Below are 19,360 nucleotides of genomic sequence, written 5' to 3' on the forward strand. Positions count from 1 at the left end.
AGTATATCCCACCTGAGTTTAGAGACCATCTCAAGAATGGATTTGACACATTGAACGCTAATGACCAAAGACCTGATGAGCTGTGGAATGATATCAAGGACATCATACATGCAGAAAGCAAGACGTCATTAAAAAGGCAGGAAAGAAAGAAAGAAAAGACCAAAATGCATGTCAGAAGAGACTCTGATACTTGCCCTTGAATGTCGAGTAGCTAAAGTAAATGGAAGAACTGATGAAGATCTGAACAGAAGATTTCAAAGGGTGGCTTGAGAAGACAAAGTAAAGTATTACAACAACACATGCAAAAATCTGGAGATAGAAAACCAAAAGGGAAGAACACGCTCAGCATTTCTCAAGCTGAAAGAACTGAATTAAAAATTAGAGCCTCGAGTTGCAATATTGAAGGATTCTATGGGGGAAAATATTAAACGATGCAGAAGCATCAAAAGAAGAAGGAAGGAATACACAGAGTCATTGAACTAAAAAGCATTGGTAGACATTCAACCATTTCAAGAGGTAGCATATGATCAGGAACCGAAGACGCTGAAGGAAGAAGTCCAAGCTGCAATGAAAGCACTGGCGAAAAACAGGGTTCCAGGAATTGACAGAAAACCAACTGAGATGTTTCAACAAACAGATGCAGTGCTGGAGGTGCTCACTCGTCTGTGCCCAGAAATATGGAAGCCAGCTTCCTGGCCAACTGACTGGAAGAGATCCATATTTATGCCTTTCCCAAGAAAGGTGATCCAAGTGAATGTGGAAATTATAGAATAGTATCATTAACATCACATGTAAGCAAAATTTTGCTGAAGATCATTCAAAAGCCACTGCAGCAGTATATCCACAGGGAACTGCCAGAAATTCAGGCCAGGTTCAGAAGAGGACTTGGAACCAGGGATATCATTGTTGATGTCAGATAGATCCTGGCTGAAAGCAGAGGCTACCAGAAGGAGGTTTACCTGTGTTTTATCGACTATGCAAAGGCATTCGACTGTGCGGATCACAACAAATTATGGATAATATTGCAAAGAATGGGAATTCCAGAACACTTAATTGTGCTCATGAGGAACCTTTACATAGATCAAGAGGCAGTTGTTCAGACAGAACAAGAGGATACTGAGTGGTTTAAAGTCAGGAAAGGTGTGTGTCAGGCTTGTATCCTTCCACCACAGCTATTCAATCTCTATGCTGAGCATATAGTCTGAGAAGCTGGACTATATGAAAAAGAACAGGGCACCAGGATTGGAGGAGGATTCATTAACAACCTGCGTTATGCAGATGACACAACCTTGCGTGCTGAAAGTGAAGAGGACTTGAAGCACTTACTGATGAAGATCAAAGACTACAGCCTTCAGTATGGATTACACCTCAACATAAAGAAAAGAAAAATCATCACAACTGGACCAATGAGCAACATCATAATAAACGGAGAAAAGATTGAAGTTGTCGAGGATTTCATTTTACTTGGATCTACAATCAACAGCCATGGAAGCAGCAGTCAAGAAATCAGAAGATTCATTACACTGGGCAAATCTGCTGTGAAAGATCTCTTTAAAGTGTTGGAAATCAAAGCTGTCACCTTGAAGACTAAGGTGCACCTGACCCAAGCCGTGGTGTTTTCAATCTCCTAGTATGCTTGCAAAAACTGGACAATGAATAAGGAAGACCGAAGAAGAATTGACGCCTTTGAATTGTGGTGTTGGCAAAGAATATTGAATATACCATGGACTGCCAGAAGAACGAACACTTTGTCTTGGAAGAAGTACAACCAGAATGCTCCTTAGAAGCAAGGATGATGAGAGTATGTGTCACATACTTTGGACATGTTATCAGGAGGATCAATCCCTGGAGAAGGACATCATGCTTACTAGAGGGTCATCGAAAAAGAGGAAGACCCTCAACACAGTGGCTGCAACAGTGGGGTTAAGCATAACAAAGATTGTGAGGACGGTGCAGGGCAGTGTTTCGTTCTGTTGTACGTAGGGTCGCTGTGAGTCAGGACCGACTTGGCACCTAACAACAGCAACAACAAAAGTAATTCCATGTTATCTGCAATAGGTAGATTACAACATCACTGTGTATTACGATTAAATAATCAGCCTTTCATTCTTTATCTTGCATTGGCAGGTTTGGATGGTTTAAAATTGCAGGGAGAAAATAAAATTTTCTTTTTGAAGAGTGTGAGTTTTTATAAGTCTTTTAAAAATGGGAAGTTTAAGGTGTTCTGTATATGTGAAGAAATGTGATTCTCTTATTCGTCCCTAAACTTAGAGGCATAAGCGTCAGTCCCTTTCTGATCGCCATACCACCTTAACGTATTCAATCTGTGGGGGGAGACGAAACTTGGGGTCCCAGTTGTATTCTGGTGATAGCAGCTTGGTGGGCTTATTGAGGAAAAAATATTTGTTCAGGTGGCTTTCATACGTGCTGTTGAGTCTATTACTGGTGTCATGAACAACACCTTTTAGATATTTGTCAATGAGATTTAAAATCTCCTGAGGTGTGCCACCAATAATCGAGCTGTCGTAATAGAAATCTCCCAGGCCAAACGGAATGCAGGCTGCTGACCCAGGCCTTCTCTCATAGGGAAAATTCTTAGTGTTTTTAAAATACCACCACCTGTGGAGCTGAGCCACAGACTTGCCCAGCGTCTCAACCCCAAAGTCGTTCTGGAAGACCTGGTTGACGGCCATGCTGAAGAGGAAGTCGGCTTCATTCTGGATATGCCATATGATGTGGTCCCCTAAGCTCTTCATCCGCAAGAGGTTAAGGTCGTACCACAAGTCTTCTTCGTTTATTTTGAAGGCTTTGAATGTTCTCAGAGGACCTAGTTTCAGGTCAGGGAGCTGGAACAAGGCATCCACTATGACGTAAAAGATAACCTTGTAGCCAACCATGAAGTGCTTGTCAGCAGATCGTATGAAGAGTTCCAGGTACTCATCCACAAACCTGTGAAACACACACAAGGGGAAAAAAAATGCAAGAAACTTTTTTTGCTAAACATTGTCAACAGCACATGTACCATCAAACATGCTATCAGGTCCCTGGGGGCGCGAACAGTCTGTGTTCAACTGCTAGTCAAAAGGTGGGGGGTTCGAATCCCCTTAGCGGTATGGCAGAAGAAAAGGCCTAGCAATCTGCTTCCATAAAGATGACAGCCTTGAAAACCCTGTGGAGCAGTTCTACTCTGCACACATGGGGTCGCCATGAGTCAGAATCAATGGCAACTAACAACAACAACAACAAACACACTGTCTAACACAGTGATGTTAAGAGTGCCCCGGCGGTAAGGGTAGGGTAGTCCTGGTTGTGTTGGTCAGTGAAAGAGGCACAGTGAATGTGAGGGGCCTGAGAAGAGCTGTTAAGTTTTGGAATAACTGTGGTGAAGAAAGGAAACGAGAGCCAAATGGATATTAGTGAAGGGATTTCCAAATAGCACGAAGGACCCAGCTAAGGGTAAGGAAAATGCCACTACAAATTTTTATTCAAGACTGCTGGAAATAATGGCTATGGTTGATCGTGAGTAGCTAGTTCAATGCAGAAAGCCCATGAAGTGCACCCACACTTCCCCAAAGACCAGCAGCACCTACCTGCCTACAGCAAACACGGCCAAGCCCACGGTGATGTTCCGCCTTTGGTAGTAGTTGTTCAGGACCCGTCTGTTAAACGTGCCTTCCCAGATGACCGGAGCATGCCAGTCAGTCATTGTTACAACATCCGGGCGTTTGCTGTTGAACAAACAGAAGCAGATCCCACTTTACGATGGTAAACGAACTAAGCAGGTACCACTTTACGATGACTATGGAAGCTGTTGTCCAAGTGGAAATAGCCAATGCTTCTAGATAGTTACTCTGTGCCAGGCACAGTGTATTAAAAAAAAAAAAAAAAAAACTGTTTTTTTTTTTTTAATAGTGTGTTAAGTTAAAAAAAAGAAGTGACAATTCCATATCTTGGTCTCAATCAAAGACACATTGCATTGGGCAAATCTGCTGCAAAGAACCTCTTTAAAGTGTTGAAAAGCAAAGATGTCACCTTGAAGACTAAGGAGCTCCTGACCAAAGCCACGGTATTTTCAATCACATCATATGCATGTGAAAGCTGGACAATGAATAAGGAAGACTGAAGAAGAGTTGATGCCTTTGAACTGTGGTGTTGGCAAAGAATATTGAATATACCGTGGACTGCCAAAAGAATGACCAAATCTGCCTTGGAAGTACAACCAGAATGCTCCTTAGAAGCAAGGATGGCGAGACTGCGTCTCACACACTTTGGACATGTTGTCAGGAGGGATCAGTCCCTGGAGAAGGACATCATGCGTGGCAGAGTACAGGGTCAGCGGAAAAGAGGAAGACCCTCAACGAGGTGGATTGACACAGTGGCTGCAATGATGAGCTCAAGCATAACAACGATTGTAAGGATGGTGCAGGACCGGGCAGTGTTTCATTCTGCTGTGCACAGGGTCGCTATGGGTCGGAACCGACTCGACGGCACCTAACAACAACATATCCTGGTAAGGATGTGGTAAACCTGGATCTCTCACACGTTGCTGGTGGAAATGTAAAATGGTGCAGCCACTCTGGAAAACGGTTTGACAGTCTTACAAAACTAAACCTGCAACTACCACATAACTCAGCAATTGTGCTCCTGGGCATGCTGTCGTCGGTGTTGTTAGGTGCCATAGAGTCCGTTCCAACTCGTAGTGACCCGGCGTACAACAGAGTGAGACACTGCCCAGTCCTCACAATCTTTGCTGTGCTTGAGCACCTTGTTCCAGCCGCTGTGTTAATCCGTCTCATTGAGAGTCTTCCTCTTTTTCCTCTTGGTAAAGCTGATGCTCCACTTTACCAAGCATGATGTCCTTCTCCAGGACCTGGTCCCTCCTCATAACACGTGCAAAGTACATAAGACAAAATCTCATCATCTTTGCTTCTAATGAGCGTTCTGGCTGCACTTATTCCAGGACAGATTTGTTTATTCTTTCGGCAGCCCGTAGCTTATGCAATATTCTTCACCAGCCCCATAATTCAAAGGCATCAATTCTTCTTCTATCTTCCTTATACGCTGTCCAGCTTTCGCATGCACGTGAGACAACTGGAAACACCGTGGCTTGGGTCAGGTGCACCTTAGTCCTCAAAGTGACATCCTTGCTTTTCAACACTTTAAAGTGGTCTCTTACGGCAGATTTGGCCAACGCAATACGTCATGTGATTTCTTGACTGCTGCTTCTATGGATATTGATTGTGGATCCAAGTAAAATGAAGTCCTTGACAACTTCAATCTTTTCTCTGTTTGTCATGATGTTGCTCCTTGGTCCAGTTGTGAGGATTTTTGTTTTCTTTATGTCGAGGTGTAATCCATACTGAAGGCTGTGGTCTTAAATCTTCATCAATAAGTGCTTCAAGCTTTCAGCAAGCCAGGTTGTGTCCTCTGCATATCGCAGGTTGTTAATGTGTGTTCCTCCAATCCTGAAGCCATGTTCTTCTTCATATAGTCCAGCTTCCAGTATGTATCCCAAAGGAAAACATGTTTTCATAAAAGCCTGCACACAAATGATCATAGCAGCCTTCTTCATATTAGCTCAAACTGGACTTAAGCTGGATGTCCTTCGTCAAGTGAGTGGTTAAACAAATTGGTCCATATATATCACGGAACACCAGTTACCAATGAAAAGGCCCAAACTATCAATGCACTTGGGTGAAACTCAGGGAATTATGCTGAATGAAGCAAAGCTAACCCCAAAAGTTTACAAGCTGTGGGATTCCATTTATGCAACATTTTAAAAACAACAACAATTAGAAATGGAGGGCAGATGAGCAGTTTCCCAGGGTTAGGGATGGGGCTAGGCAGGAGGTAGGTGGGTGTGGTTATGAAAGGGCCACACGGGTTCCTTGTGGTGTTGGAACTGCTCAGCATCTTGACTGTGGTGGTGGCGTTGTTGGAGGACCTTCCTCTGCCATGTTGTCTGATGTTCTCAAGAATCAACACTTCATGCTGTTCCAAAGGGCAGCACCACTCGCCAGAGAGCAAGGAAAGCTCCAGGAGTTCGTGGCAGAATACCTGCTTTGGAAAACGGCTTGCTACAGTCTCCTAGGTTGGACATCCACATGCCCACCACCCAACCACCCCACTTCTTCCTAGGTGAGACTCTCACACACGTGCTAGGAGGTATGTGTAAGACGATTCATAGCCGCACTGTTCACAAAGCAAACGCGTGAACAGGACAGGGGGTGAGTGACCTGGCACACCTCCACACTGGATTATCGTACTGCTGTCAAAATGAGCTCCAGCAACCTGCACAATGTGAGTGAACCTGAGCAAGATAACACCAAGGGAAAGCGGAGGGCCCAGAATATCTTCTTGATGTGGTTATGAACAACTGAAATTTCAAAATAGGCTTTTTTTTTTTTTTCTCAGAATACTTACAGATGAGATTAAATGAAGCAAGGGACAATGGCCCAGAGTTCAGTATGGCGGTTATTTCAGAGGTGCAGAAATGGACAACACAAAGGGATGGAAAAGGATGTGAAGCTAGATGGAAGTTACTAAAGGCCGTAACATTTGTTTCTTTAAAAATAAACAAGTGGAAACAACCAAAATGTTCATCGCCAGGTGAGTGGATAAACCAAACGTGGTGTACACGCGCAGTGGGGAATCATGCAGCCGTAAGGAAATGGCAAGTTCTGATGTATGTCACGATGCGGATGAAGCTGGAAAACACCACGCTGAGATAAGTAAGGTGGTTGCAAAAGAACAAATACTGCACCATCTTCTTCATATAAAACAATCAAGTACAGAGAAACCAAGGATGATTAGTGGTGACCAGGGGTAGGAGGGAGGGGGAAGAGGAAGTTTTCATTTCGGGGGCACTGAGTTTAGGTCAGTGGTGGTGGAATATTTTGGAAAAGGGTAGTGATAACGGTGGCACATGAAAAATGTGACCAATGTCATTGAATCGTACGTGTGAAACTTGTGCTGGCAAATGTGCTGGCATGTATTGCATGAACTAATGTTGAGGGCGTGTCAGGAACCACGGATTATGATCAATCTAATTCTACACACCCGAGGTCCATTTAACATATGGCTAGACAGACAGAGATATATACAGATATTTATGAATGTATATGTGTGTGTATATATAAGAGAAAGGAATTCACAGAAGACGAAACACAAATGAATAATAAACATGTACAAAGATGCTCAATGCAAACTGAAATGAGATATTTTAATTCATTTATAGTAGTTTTGCCAAGAATAAAAGATTTGATAATACTTTACTCACTGTACAGAAGGAAATAAAATGGGACAATTATTAAAGAGCAATTTAACAACTCAAGTGAAAATGTAAAATGTCTACATCCTTTGGCCTGATGGCTCTGTTAGGAATTTGCCCTCGAGTGAACTCACAGGGCAGTACGTAGTAAGCACAAGAACAGTCATTGAAGCACTGTCTGCAACACCTCACGAAAAACCCAAAATCTAGAGGGAGCTGGTTAGGTAAACTACGGCATACACCATATAGTAGGATACTACAGAACCTCTCAAAAGAATGAAGCTGTCCTGAGTGTTAATGTCAAATCAAGGGGGTGCGTGAGTGGGATTTTCAACTTGCTTTCAAAGAGATTTTCTCTCTCACCAAGTAAACCAGAAGTTTCACCTAGGCAGACCGTGCCAGCTGTCTCACTGTCGCTTGGTGAACCAGAAGGTTCACCTAGGCAGACCGTGCCAGCTGTCTCACTGCTGCTCGGTGCTGTTGGGTCAGTTCCAACCCACAGCAACCCTCTATGCAAAAGAATGAACCACTGCCCGTCCTGCGCCTCCTCACAATCATTGCTAAGCTTGAGCCCAGTGGTGCGGTCACTGTGTCAGTCTATCTTGTTGAGGGTCTTTTCGCTGACCCTCTGCCAAGCATGGTGTTCTTCTCCAGGGACTGGCTCCTGATAACACGTCCAAAGTACGTGAGATGAAGTCTCACCGTCCTTCCTCCTAAGGGGAATTCTGGCTGCACTTCTTCCAGGACAGGTTTGCTTGTCCTTTCTCATTCCCACCCTTACTTACCTGCTTCTTGATAAGTAGACCCTAGGTTTGTTAATAATAGTTATAAAAATAAAAACTCCAACTTCTGGGAACCTCCCATGATAGCTACAATTTGGTGATGAAAAAAAAAATTACCACTTCAATTTGAGGTGTGTGTGTGTGTGCACACGTGTACATGCAGAAATTTTTGTTCTTACCTAGGATTAAACCAGTCAGACAGTTGAATTTCTTTTACTTGATGATTCCTGGGTACGAAGAGAAAATCAAGTTATTATAAGTAACCTGTTCATGCAACAGATATTTACTGAGCTGTGTGATGTGACAGGCACTGCTTGGTGTTGGCTCTACAACCACGAACGCTGAGATCAGCTCCTTCCCGAGGGAAGCTTAGAGCAGGGAAGACAGCCTTAAATAGACAATTGCAGTCCCCTCGTGGTAAGTGCTAAGCGGGTGGCAGGGATCAATGGGAGCATATCAGTGGACATTCAACTCCATTTTGGGGTCATGGGAAACCACTTGGAGAAGAGATAACTCAACTGGGTCTGGAAGGGCATGGGATGGTCCAGGAAAGAGGTGTAGGGTGAGAGAGTCATGACCAAGTGCCTGAAGACAAGCAAGAGTGCAGTTGTTGAGAGAAAGATATTTTTATTAAAAATTAACAGGGCAGATAGGAAAATGTATATCCAGACAAAATGAAGTCGTAATTAAATTCATTTATCAAATCTTAATGGCTTTGTTATGTGTTGATGTAAAAGGGTTGGAAGAGGAGTCCAGGTGTGTTTTTTTGGTATTCATTTAAATACAGGATTCATCTAGAGTGTTATTGTACTTTTCAGTTATCATTTAACTAACAAGCTTATTAGGCAACTTCACTTTCAAAACCCTGGGATATTTTGTGAATAAGAAAAGTAACTGTAAAAGTTCATCCCTTTCTGGTATTATCAGAGGTGCCTTTAACCACAGGTATTTTATGATGGGATTCCCTAGACCAGACACTGTCAAAATTCAAATTGCCCGTGTCTAAATCCATTAAAAACAGAAAGCGACAAAGGAGAACCGACTGAAACATCATCAGTCATTCTGAGTGTTGGTCTTACTAATTTCCGGACTCCTACGAAATGGTCCGTGAGCAGAAAACATGGGTGACTGACTAAGCAATGTTATCCTCATCTGAAGAAAACCATCATTCTTGACAGAGACACGTAAACTATAACAACTGTCAGGCCCTGCCCTGCGTAAGCTACTCTTTCCCCTCTCTTTCCATGCCATACTCTTCAGGAGGAAGTCACCGTGGGCAGCCCACGCTTAATGAGTGGGAAGTTACACGCCACCTCCTTAGGGGTAGAGTATCTACATAAATTATTTGGAGTTATTCTGCATGGGAATTTGGTCTCTTCTCTCCCATTTATTTATTCAATCGTTTATTTATATCAGTATGTACCAAGAATATTTGCATGTTGGGTTATAACCCAATAACACATCATTTTGTTGCTTATATTGTTCTAGCATTGGCCTTTGGGAGCTCCCTCCTGTGTTCCTTTGAAATGTCTCCTTCAATGTAGGCTTGTTGTTTCCTTTGTTAGTTTCAGGGGGTGGGGGAGGTGAGCACTTGGTTGTTTCCTGGCACAGCAAGGTGTTCCAGGTTGATCTTGTTTATTTCCTTGCTCCAGTCCTAACGTCAGCCATTTCTCCAAAGAAGCCTGGTTCCTTTTATTGGAGAATGGTGTTAGAAACCAAGATCTGGGCACTAGGTGTGCTCATTGCTGCTGGGGTGTCTTTGCTTCTAGCCTTCTCAGCTGATAGAGCAAAGAAATACATGTGTGTATGCTAACCTGTGTATACATGTATCTATAAATATTTCTGTACGTGAACATCTATATTTACATTAAGCTAAGTATGAGTTCATACTGATGTCTCCATCTTCAATCTATTTCCATATGAATCATTCTAGTCTCAAGTCCCCATCCCCCATTTGCTTTTCCATAATCTCCCACATCAACAGTAAGAAACCTGGCTCCCACCATACAGCATCCATCTACTCAACTGTTCAATTCCAGCAGACATGTAGATCAGTATCAGAATTGTTAGCCCACACCTCCAGGGGAAACAACTTTATCAACCAGAGTACAGTGCTTAGGTACAGGTTCTAATGCCTTTAGTCTCACAGACTCCACTCATGTCCAAAGTTACTTAGGTCAGCACCTTTCCCCACCCTCTTCAGTAAGGTTGTTTCATACAGTTTGTGATACAGTTAGATTGTTTCATTACATCCTACAATCCATCCCCTCAAATGACTTTTTAATTTGTATTAAGATTCATTCTTTGTGCTGTAAAGTTCAGTTGAACTAATGCGTAGAGCCACGTAGAGCCACATATCTACCATTACAGTATCATACAAAATAGTTTCACCACCCAAAAATGTCCACTGTGTTTCTCCCTCCCTCCTCCAACCCCAAACCCCTGGCAACCATTCATCTTTCTACTGTGTCCATCATTTTGCTTTTTCCAGAATATCATATAATTGGAATCATACCACCTGTACCCTTTTCAGACTGGCTTCATTCAGCCATACAAACAATACACATTTAAGACTTATGCATGCCTTTTTGTGACTTGGTTTCTTAGCTCATGTATTTTTTATCACTGAACAATATTTCATTTTATGGCTATAACATAGTTTATTACCCATTCACCTGTTGAAGGACATCTTGGTGGCTTCCAGTTGGTGGTGATCATGGATAAAGCTGCTATGAACTTTTTTTGTTTTGATTTTTATTGTGCTTTAAGTGAAAGTTTACAAATCAAGTCAGACTCTCATACAAAAATGTATACACACCTTGCTATATACTCCTAATTGCTCTCCCACAATGAGACAGCACATTCTTTCCCTCCACTCTCTATTTTCGTGTCCATTGGGCCAGCTTCTGACCCCCTCTGCCCTCTCATCTCCCCTCCAGACAGGAGATGCCCACATAGTCTCATGTGTCTACTTGATCCAAGAAGCTCACTCCTTACCAGTATCATTTTCTATCCTATAGTCCAGTTCAATCCCTGTCTGAAGAGTTGTCTTTAGGAATGGTCCCTGTCTTGGGCTAACAGAAGGTCTGGGGACCATGACCTCCAGGGTCCTTCTAGTTTCAGACCATTAATTCTGGTCTTTTTACGAGAATTTGGGGTCTGCATCCCACTACTCTCCTGCTCCCTCAGGGGTTCTCTGTTGTGTTCCCTGTCAGGGCAGTCATGGGTTGTAGCCGGGCACCATCTAGTTTTTCTGGTCTCAGGCTGATGTAGTCTCTGGTTTATGTGGCCCTTTCTGTCTCTTGGGCTCGCAATTACCTTGTCTCCTTGGTGTTCTTCGCTCTCCTTTGATCCAAGTGGGTTGAGACCAATTGATGCATCTTAGATGGTGACATGCGAGCATTTAAGGCTCCAGATGCCACTCTCCGAAGTGGGATGAGGAATGTTTCCTTAATAGATTTTATTATGCCAATTGACTTAGATGTCCCCTAAAACCATAGTCCCCAAACCCCCGCCCCTGCTACACCGGCCTTTGTATGAACTTTTTCACTCAGGTTTCTGTGTAGACATAATGTTTCAAATCTTATGTTGGGCAAATAGCTAAGAGTGCAATTGCTGGGCCATAAGGTAAGACTGTGTTTAGCTTTGTAAGAAACTGACAAATTGCCCTCCAAAGTGGCGGTACCAATTTACATGCCCACCAGCAAAGAATGAGAGTGCCTATCATCCCACATCCTTGCCAGCACTTGGTGTTGTCAGGCTTTTATTTAGATCTTAGCCATTCTAATAGCTGCTCAGTGGTGTCTCATTGTTTTAATTAATGTCTAATTACTTAATGACAAACAAAGCCTCACATTTTTTATATGCTTATTTGCTTGCCATCTTTGGATCTTTTGCCCATATTTTAATTGGGCTGTTTGTTTTTTATTGTTGAGTTTCAAGAGTTCTTTGTATGTTTTGGATACGAGTCTTTAATGTGTTTGGGAGGGGTTAATTTTCAAAGACATTATCTCTCACTATTACAGCTGCTTTTCAGATAGCATTTGAGAGCCCTGCATTGCTTATAAAGCAGGCCATGAAGAGGGGAAATTTTTCTATATAAGAGAATTTTAGCAGGTTAACAAATTTGTCCCCCAGTAGAGTAGGCTTATGTCTCTGTGGCAAGTTGCTTTTAGTCTTGTTTACATTAGACACACGGGTGGGACTTGGGGATAGGTTACAACTTATGTACAATTGTATTTCTCACGGTTTATGCAACCCAGCGCTCTGTATCCCTTATCTTTACTTTTGTAGGACATTCGTATACAAAATATGATTTCTGCCTGCACGCACCTTCCTCCACCTCACGTAAAGTTGCATGAGAACAGGGCTGGTTTGGTGATTGCTGCTTCCCAGCAGCTGGCCCAGAGCCGACACAGAGGAAAATCAACCAAACCCACTGCCGTCAAGTCGATTCCGACTCATAGCGACCCAATAGGACAGAGTAGAACTCCTCCATACAGTTTCCAAGAAGCACCCGGCAGATTCTAACTGCTGACCTCTTGGTTAGCAGCCATAGCACTTAACCACAATGCCACCAGGGTTTCCAAAACTGATTGCTGTCGAGTCGATTACAACTTACAGTGACCCTATAGGAAGGGGCACTGATAAACGCCTGCTGGGCGCTGGAACGTGAAAGAATTGATACATTTGTACTTTGCTTTCTCCCCCAAAGAAGAGATATTTTCTAATTAATTTCGAAGGTGTTATTAATATCTTTGGACTAAACTCAGCTGTTTAGATAATCCCTGATCACTAAAAGTAATATTTTATATTTACCTGAAATAGCGCTCAACCAACAGCAGTGAGAAAAGAAACGAAACCAGCAACAGCATTTTTCTGTTAGATCTCATTCTGTCCTAGGGGAAAAAGGAGGAAAAGAAAACTTCAAAAAGTTAAAAACCACATCTTTGTTACCTGCCAATAATGAACTAATTCATGGGCATTTGGGCAGCAATTAGGTGTCTGCTTCCAGAATCGTCCACCTTCGGGAGAAGACAGACTCCAGGCAGAGAACCTCTGTCCCAGTTGAGGTGCCTGTAGAATCCCGCAGGGGGCTGACTGGTCCTTTTAGGGTAAGGTGTGCAGGGTCCCCGACACCCCTGGCACTCTTTCATCAAATCCACCAGGGTTGCATAAAAAAAAAAAAAATCGAATAAAACTTTTGCTGTAAAGCTGTGAAAATATGATGAGGTAATTACAAGGAAGACCTTCTGGACTGGGATGTCTTCCCCCAAAGTTGGTATTTAATTCTTTTTCCCTCACAAAGACAGTAAGAGGGATCAGTTGTCCCCAGGCTACTATAGTCTAAAATATAGGTGCTCTCTCAAAGGCAGATGAGTGTAGGCAGTGAGGGAAGTCTGAACTGAAGGCATGAAGCTCCAAACTGGAATTTGGGGCTCCGACCAATGCACCGAGCTGCTGCTGGTGGCTTACAGAGGGCTTCTGTTTACTAGTCTAACCCAGTCATCTATGGGGTCATGGCACTGGGCTGTGTGTTAAATGGAAGTTACTGATGTTTAATTTTGAACACTGATTTGCTAAGACCTGCACCGACCAATTCAGTCACCAGCAGCCACAGGAGCTGCCGAACACTTGAGACGTGGCCGCTGTGATCTGAGACAGGTGTGAGTGTAAGACACACACCAGGTTTCAAAGACTTAGTATAAAAAAAAAAAAAAGAAAAATATTCCATTAATAATTTTCATGCTGATTGCATATTGAAATGAAAATAATATGGGTACATTGGGTTAAATTTAATCCTCCTATTTCTTTTTACCTTTTGTGGCTACTAGAAAATTTGACATTACTATCGAGGCTCACATTTTATTTCTGCCAGAAAGCTCTTCTTTAGATAAGGTCACACGGGGCAGGCTTCAAGTAAGCTGAATCTTAGTGCCCTCAAGATGTGAAATTGTCTGCCTTTCAAAGCCAAGAGCCTTGGAAATACCAGATGAGTGGGGGAAGATGGTGGTCCATCGGGCCACACTGCCTCCAACAACGGGCCCTTGAGGACTTCCTTCCGCGGGCTAGCAGCACGCTGATACTCCGTCTGTTCTACACAACGTCTTTCCGACCTCACCCACCACGACTTTACCACAAGCCTCATACTCTTATAAGTCTCTGCCTATAAGTCCCCGTACCTTGGATTAAAAAGGAAAAACCTTTGCTGCTGAGTCGATTCCAATTGATAGGGACCCATAGGACAGAGTGGAACTGCCCCATAGGGTTTCCAAAGAGTGGCTGGTGGATTCGAACTGCCAATCTTTTGGTTAGCAGTCTAGCGCTTAACCACTATGCCACTACACCACAGGGCTCCGTACCTCAGGTAGGGTGATATAAAGAGGCAGTCAAAGATGTCCTTAGGAGGACTGATGTGCTCCAAGCATCGAATCTCTGGGGCTTTGTAAAATCACACCCTCCAGCCTGTGTTCTGCACTCATGGTGGTTGAGTCGTCCACTAACAGTGATGTCACCAGACTCTTTTGATGACTCAAACATTAGAAAGTTGGGGTCATAATGACACAGCTGCCAGTAGGTTCCTCTCGTTGCCACCAGGTGGTTGGCCTTCATCTCGGGTGAAACAGTAAAGGACATTTTAAAGCGTTCTTCTGCTTTTAGCTTTGTTGTACCTCCTTGCTTTCTTCAGACTGATCCTTACAGAGAGATGCTGGAGTGGTGTGTGTGCATTTGTGGGTAGACAGAGAAGAAGAACGTCCACGCCTTCCTTCGGCCTCTCTTAGGCACTGCCTCCTTACCCCGGGGAGAGTGAGTCCCGGCTTACGCTCTTCCTTAGAATGTTTGTTAAGTGCTTGCTTTTCGGAAGATGAAAATACAAGTTTTCATGCTATAAGACCTGCCAGACGCATAAAAGTGCAAAGAAGAAAATGATCACATACAACCCCGCCGTCTTCAGTTGTATAGTTTAAAAAAAAAAACGCTGCTGAGTCAATTCCAACTCATAGTGACCCTACAGGACAGAGTACACTGCCCCACAGGGTTTCCAAGGGGCAGCTGGTAGATTCAAGCTGCCAACCTTTTGGCAGTCAGGTCTTAACCACTGCACCACCAGGATGTACTTTATTTCTTTGTCCCCTCCCCTTTTAAAATAAGCTTCTCTTATTGAAAAAGTAACACGTACATGGTAAAAAAAAAAAAAAGGAAAAAAATCTAACAGTAGAAAGGGTTATATTAACACACAACACATCTCCTTCCACCCCAGCACCTGACTCTCCGCCACGCACGGCCAGAAGTAGACACACTAACAGCCCTGGGGTTTTATTCCACAACCCTTCTCCGCATACGTTGTTCTTGTTGGGTGCGGTCGAGTCGATTGCGACCCATAGTGACCCTATATGACAGAGTAGAACTGACCCATAGGGTTTCCAAGGCTGTAATCTTTACAAGAGAATATCACCAGGTCGTTCCACCAAAGAGCCGATAGGTGGTTTGAACTGCCGACATTCAGTTAGCACTGGAGTGCTTTAACCGCTGCGCCACCAGGGTCCCTTTCTGTGCTCTAGAGATGTTGCCTGCAGTTCCTCCTTCACACAAACGGTGGCGCTCTTCAGCACCTTGGGTGCCCTACTCGGGATGTTCTGAAGACGGTCCCTCACACCTCGGACAAGCTGACCCTCGCTCCTCTCTACAGCTGACTGTGTCCACCGCAGCAACAGGTCATGGTTCGTTTAACCGGTTTCCTATGGCCGACTTTTTGGTTGTCCTCTGTCTTTGCTACCACAAGAAACGCCGCAGCAACAGTCCTCAGACGAGCTTCCCCAGCACACGTCAAACCGCACGGCCGGGCTGAGTCCTAGAAACACAACTGCTGGGTCCACGGTTAACTCGCTGAACATCGAAGTCGCTTTCCACAGAGGTCGAACGGGTTTGGGGCCCACGTCCACGGTGAGGGTGCCTGCTTCCCGCGCCCTCGACAACGCAGCGTGCTGTCTGTCCAGTTCGGGGCCGTCGGCAATCTGACGGGCATGAAAAGTCACCTCAGAGTAGTTTTCGTTTGCATTTAGGTTATGACGAGTGACGTTTATCCGGTTGCCATCGAGTCAGCCCCAAATCACGTGACCCCAGGTGAGTCAGGGTAGAACCGAGCTCTGTAGGGTTTTCAACGGCTGCTTTTCCAAGAGTAGCTCACCCAGGCCTTTCTCCTGAGTCACCTTATTAAACCCAGGAGTAAGCAGAACATCCAAACAGGTTGATAACCCTGGGAGAATGGAAATAGCAATTAAACATCTGCTGTACAAACAGCACCAAGACTTTCAAGGAACATTGCCCCAAACATGAAGCCAACTGCGTGCTACGAGGCAGGTTTACAGGGAAAAGGAGAGGCGCCCAGGGTAGGACATGTAGGGCAGCGTGTCTGTCCTCTACACACTGCGTTTACTCATCCAGGCACCCGGGGTGCAGGCGTGCAAAAGGGCAGACGCAGGCAGCAGGACCTGACAGACGGTAAACATCTCTCACATGCCAGGTGGGGCCTCACCTGGCACCTTGGGCCCAAGGGAAGCCAGCCGGGAGCTGGAGACTGGGGCTGGCCACAGTGAGGCCACTCTGCATTCAGGGTGGTCCCTCCTCTTCCCTTCCTGCTGATAGTACTCCCATCATCGGTTTGTTCATTCCTTTATTCAGCAATTTCATATTTGCTGAGGCCTGGAATTCAGGCCAGACACTGGATTTCAGGGTAAACAAAGTAGTCGTAGCCCCACGCCCACACTCCATGTCACTTACAGCCTAAGTGGGGACGGATGCTGAGCAGGTAAACAGAAGACCCTGAAGGTTTCCAGACGGGCCTTTGGGACAGGAAGGGGCAGTATGATAGATGGGGGAGAAATCGTGTGTCATGAGTTGTTGACCAGAGGAGAACGTCACAGGGTCTGCTAAAAATATGGGTTGGAATCCTAGCTCCTGTGCCTGTAAATATGATCCGGTGTGGAAAGAAGCTTTCCTTCTGTTCTGTTAATGAGGCATGCCAGAGCAGGGTGGATCCTAGACCGAAGAATCCCTTCTGAGATTTAGATAGAGCAGAACAAACACAGAGACATGCGCGGGGAGACGTGCCAAGGATGCCATCATGGACTGAATTGTGTCCCCAAAAAATGCACGTCAGCAGTCCGTGATTCCCAGTATTGTGTGATTGTTAACCATTTTGTCATCTGAAGTGATTTTCCTATGTGGTGTAAATCCTACTTCTATGATGTTATGTTCAGGAGGTGGAATTAGCAGGAGTTATGTTAATGAAGCAGAACTCAATCTACAAGATTAGGTTTTGTCTTAACTCAATCTCTTTTGAGATATAACAGAGGGAAGTGAGCAGAGAGACAGAGGAACCTCCTAACACCAAGAAAGCAGTGCCAGGAGCAGAGCATGTCCTTTGGATCCACGGTTCCTGTGCTGAGAAGCTTGTAGACCAAGGAAGATTAATGACAAGGACCTTCCCCCAGAACCGACAGAGAGAAAGCCTTCCCCTGGAGCTGGCACCCTGAGTTGAGATTTCTAGCCTACCAGACTGTGAGAGAATAAACTTCTGTTTGTTAAAGTCACCCACTTGTGGTACTTCTGTTACAGCAGCACCAGATGACTGAGACAGCTGCCAAGGAACTCCAAGGATCACCAGCAGCCACCAGAAACTCAGAGAGATGCTCACAGAAGGAAACGACAAGGCTGAGACCCTGATTTGGACTTCTAGCCTCCATAACTGTGAGAAAATTAATTTCTGTTCCTAAAGGTCACCCACTTGTGGTATTTGTTACAGCTGCACTAGGAATTTGGTACTGAAGAGTGGGGTTGCTGCTCCAACAAATGCCTAAAATGTGGTAGCAGCTTTGGAATTGGGGAATGGACAGAGGCCAGAGGAATTTTGATGTGTTCAATAGTAAGATCCTAGTTTTCCTTGAAGAGACTGTTGGTAGAATTGTGGGCACTCGGGGCGATTCTGATGAGGGCTCAGAAAGAATCGAGCTGTGCAGAAAGCTCTGTCACCGTGAGCAGAATGTTGCTAGAAATGTAGACATTAAATGTGCTTCTGGTGAAGCTTTAAAAGGCAATAAACATGTTATTGAACACTGGGGGAAATACAACCCTTGTTATAAAGTAGCAAAGAACTTGCCTGAATTATGTTTGAACGCTTTGTGGAAAGTATTAACTTACAAGTGATGAAGTTGGATATTTAGCTGAGGAGACCTCTAAGCAAGATTTTAAAGGGGCAGTGTGGTTTCTCCTTGCCACTTAGAGTAAAAGATAGATTTAAAAGTGAACTGTACAAAAAGAAGCCAGAATTAAAAAATTTGGAAATATCCTATTGTAAAAACCAAGAGAGTGAGTCCTGGAGCTGACAGCGAAGGTGTGCCTACACAATCTCACGATAAAGAGATTAGGCCTGTGACCAAGCGACCTAATCAGCAGCCTCAGCAAGAACCCTGCTAAGGCGGTTTGGGGACTGTGGCTTCAGGAGACATCTAGGTCAATTGGCAACATAAAACCTGTTAGGAAAACATTCTGCACCCCACTTTGAAATGTGGCGTCTGGGGTCTTAAATGCTAACAAGTGGCCATCTAAGATGCCATCAATTGGTCTCAACCCACCTGGAGCAAAGGAGAATGAAGAACACCAAGGTCACACGATAACTAAGAGCCCAAGAGACAGAAAGGGCCACATGAACCAGAGACTTACATCATCCTGAGACCAGAAGAACTAGTTGGTGCCCGGCCACAATCGATGACTGCCCTGACAGGGAGCACAACAGAGAACCCCTGAGGGAGCAGGAGATCAGTGGGATGCAGACCCCAAATTCTCACAAAAAGATCATACTTAATGGTCTGACTGAGACTAGAGGAATCCCGGAGGTCATGGTCCCCAAACCTTCTGTTGGCCCAGGACAGGAACCATTCCCGAAGACAACTCATCAGACATGAAAGGGACTGGACAGTGGGTAGGAGAGAGATGCTGATGAAGAGTGAGCTAATTATATCAGGTGGACACTTGAGACTGTGTTGGCATCTCCTGTCTGGAGGGGGGATGGGAGGGTAGAGAGGGTTAGCAACTGGCGAAACCGTCACGAAAGGAGAGACTGGAAGGGCTGACTCATTAGGGGGAGAGTAAATGGGAGTATGTAGTAAGGTGTATATAAGTTTATATGTGAGAGACTGACTTGATTTGTAAACTTTCACTTAAAGCACAATAAAAATTATTATTAAAAAAAAAAAACCCTGCTGAGGGTGGGATGAAATGAAGCAAAGCTGTGTGCCTCTTGGAATTC

The 19,360-nt window shown here is 44.3% G+C and overlaps 1 protein-coding gene across 1 annotated transcript; it reads right to left on the reverse strand.

The window, feature by feature from the left end:
- Positions 1-2,282: 2,282 nt before the first annotated feature.
- GLT6D1 (glycosyltransferase 6 domain containing 1) lies at positions 2,283-16,707 on the reverse strand. Its single transcript, XM_049896488.1, has 7 exons — positions 16,702-16,707; positions 15,830-16,067; positions 13,649-13,707; positions 12,871-12,950; positions 8,232-8,279; positions 3,591-3,728; positions 2,283-2,949 (listed from the first exon to the last, which is right to left on the reverse strand). The coding sequence occupies exons 1-7, from the start codon at positions 16,705-16,707 to the stop codon at positions 2,283-2,285; spliced, it is 1,236 nt and encodes a 411-aa protein (XP_049752445.1).
- Between the last annotated feature and the right edge of the window lie 2,653 nt (positions 16,708-19,360).

The sequence above is a fragment of the Elephas maximus genome, chromosome 9, assembly GCF_024166365.1.
Source record: "Elephas maximus indicus isolate mEleMax1 chromosome 9, mEleMax1 primary haplotype, whole genome shotgun sequence".
Lineage (NCBI taxonomy): Eukaryota > Metazoa > Chordata > Mammalia > Proboscidea > Elephantidae > Elephas > Elephas maximus.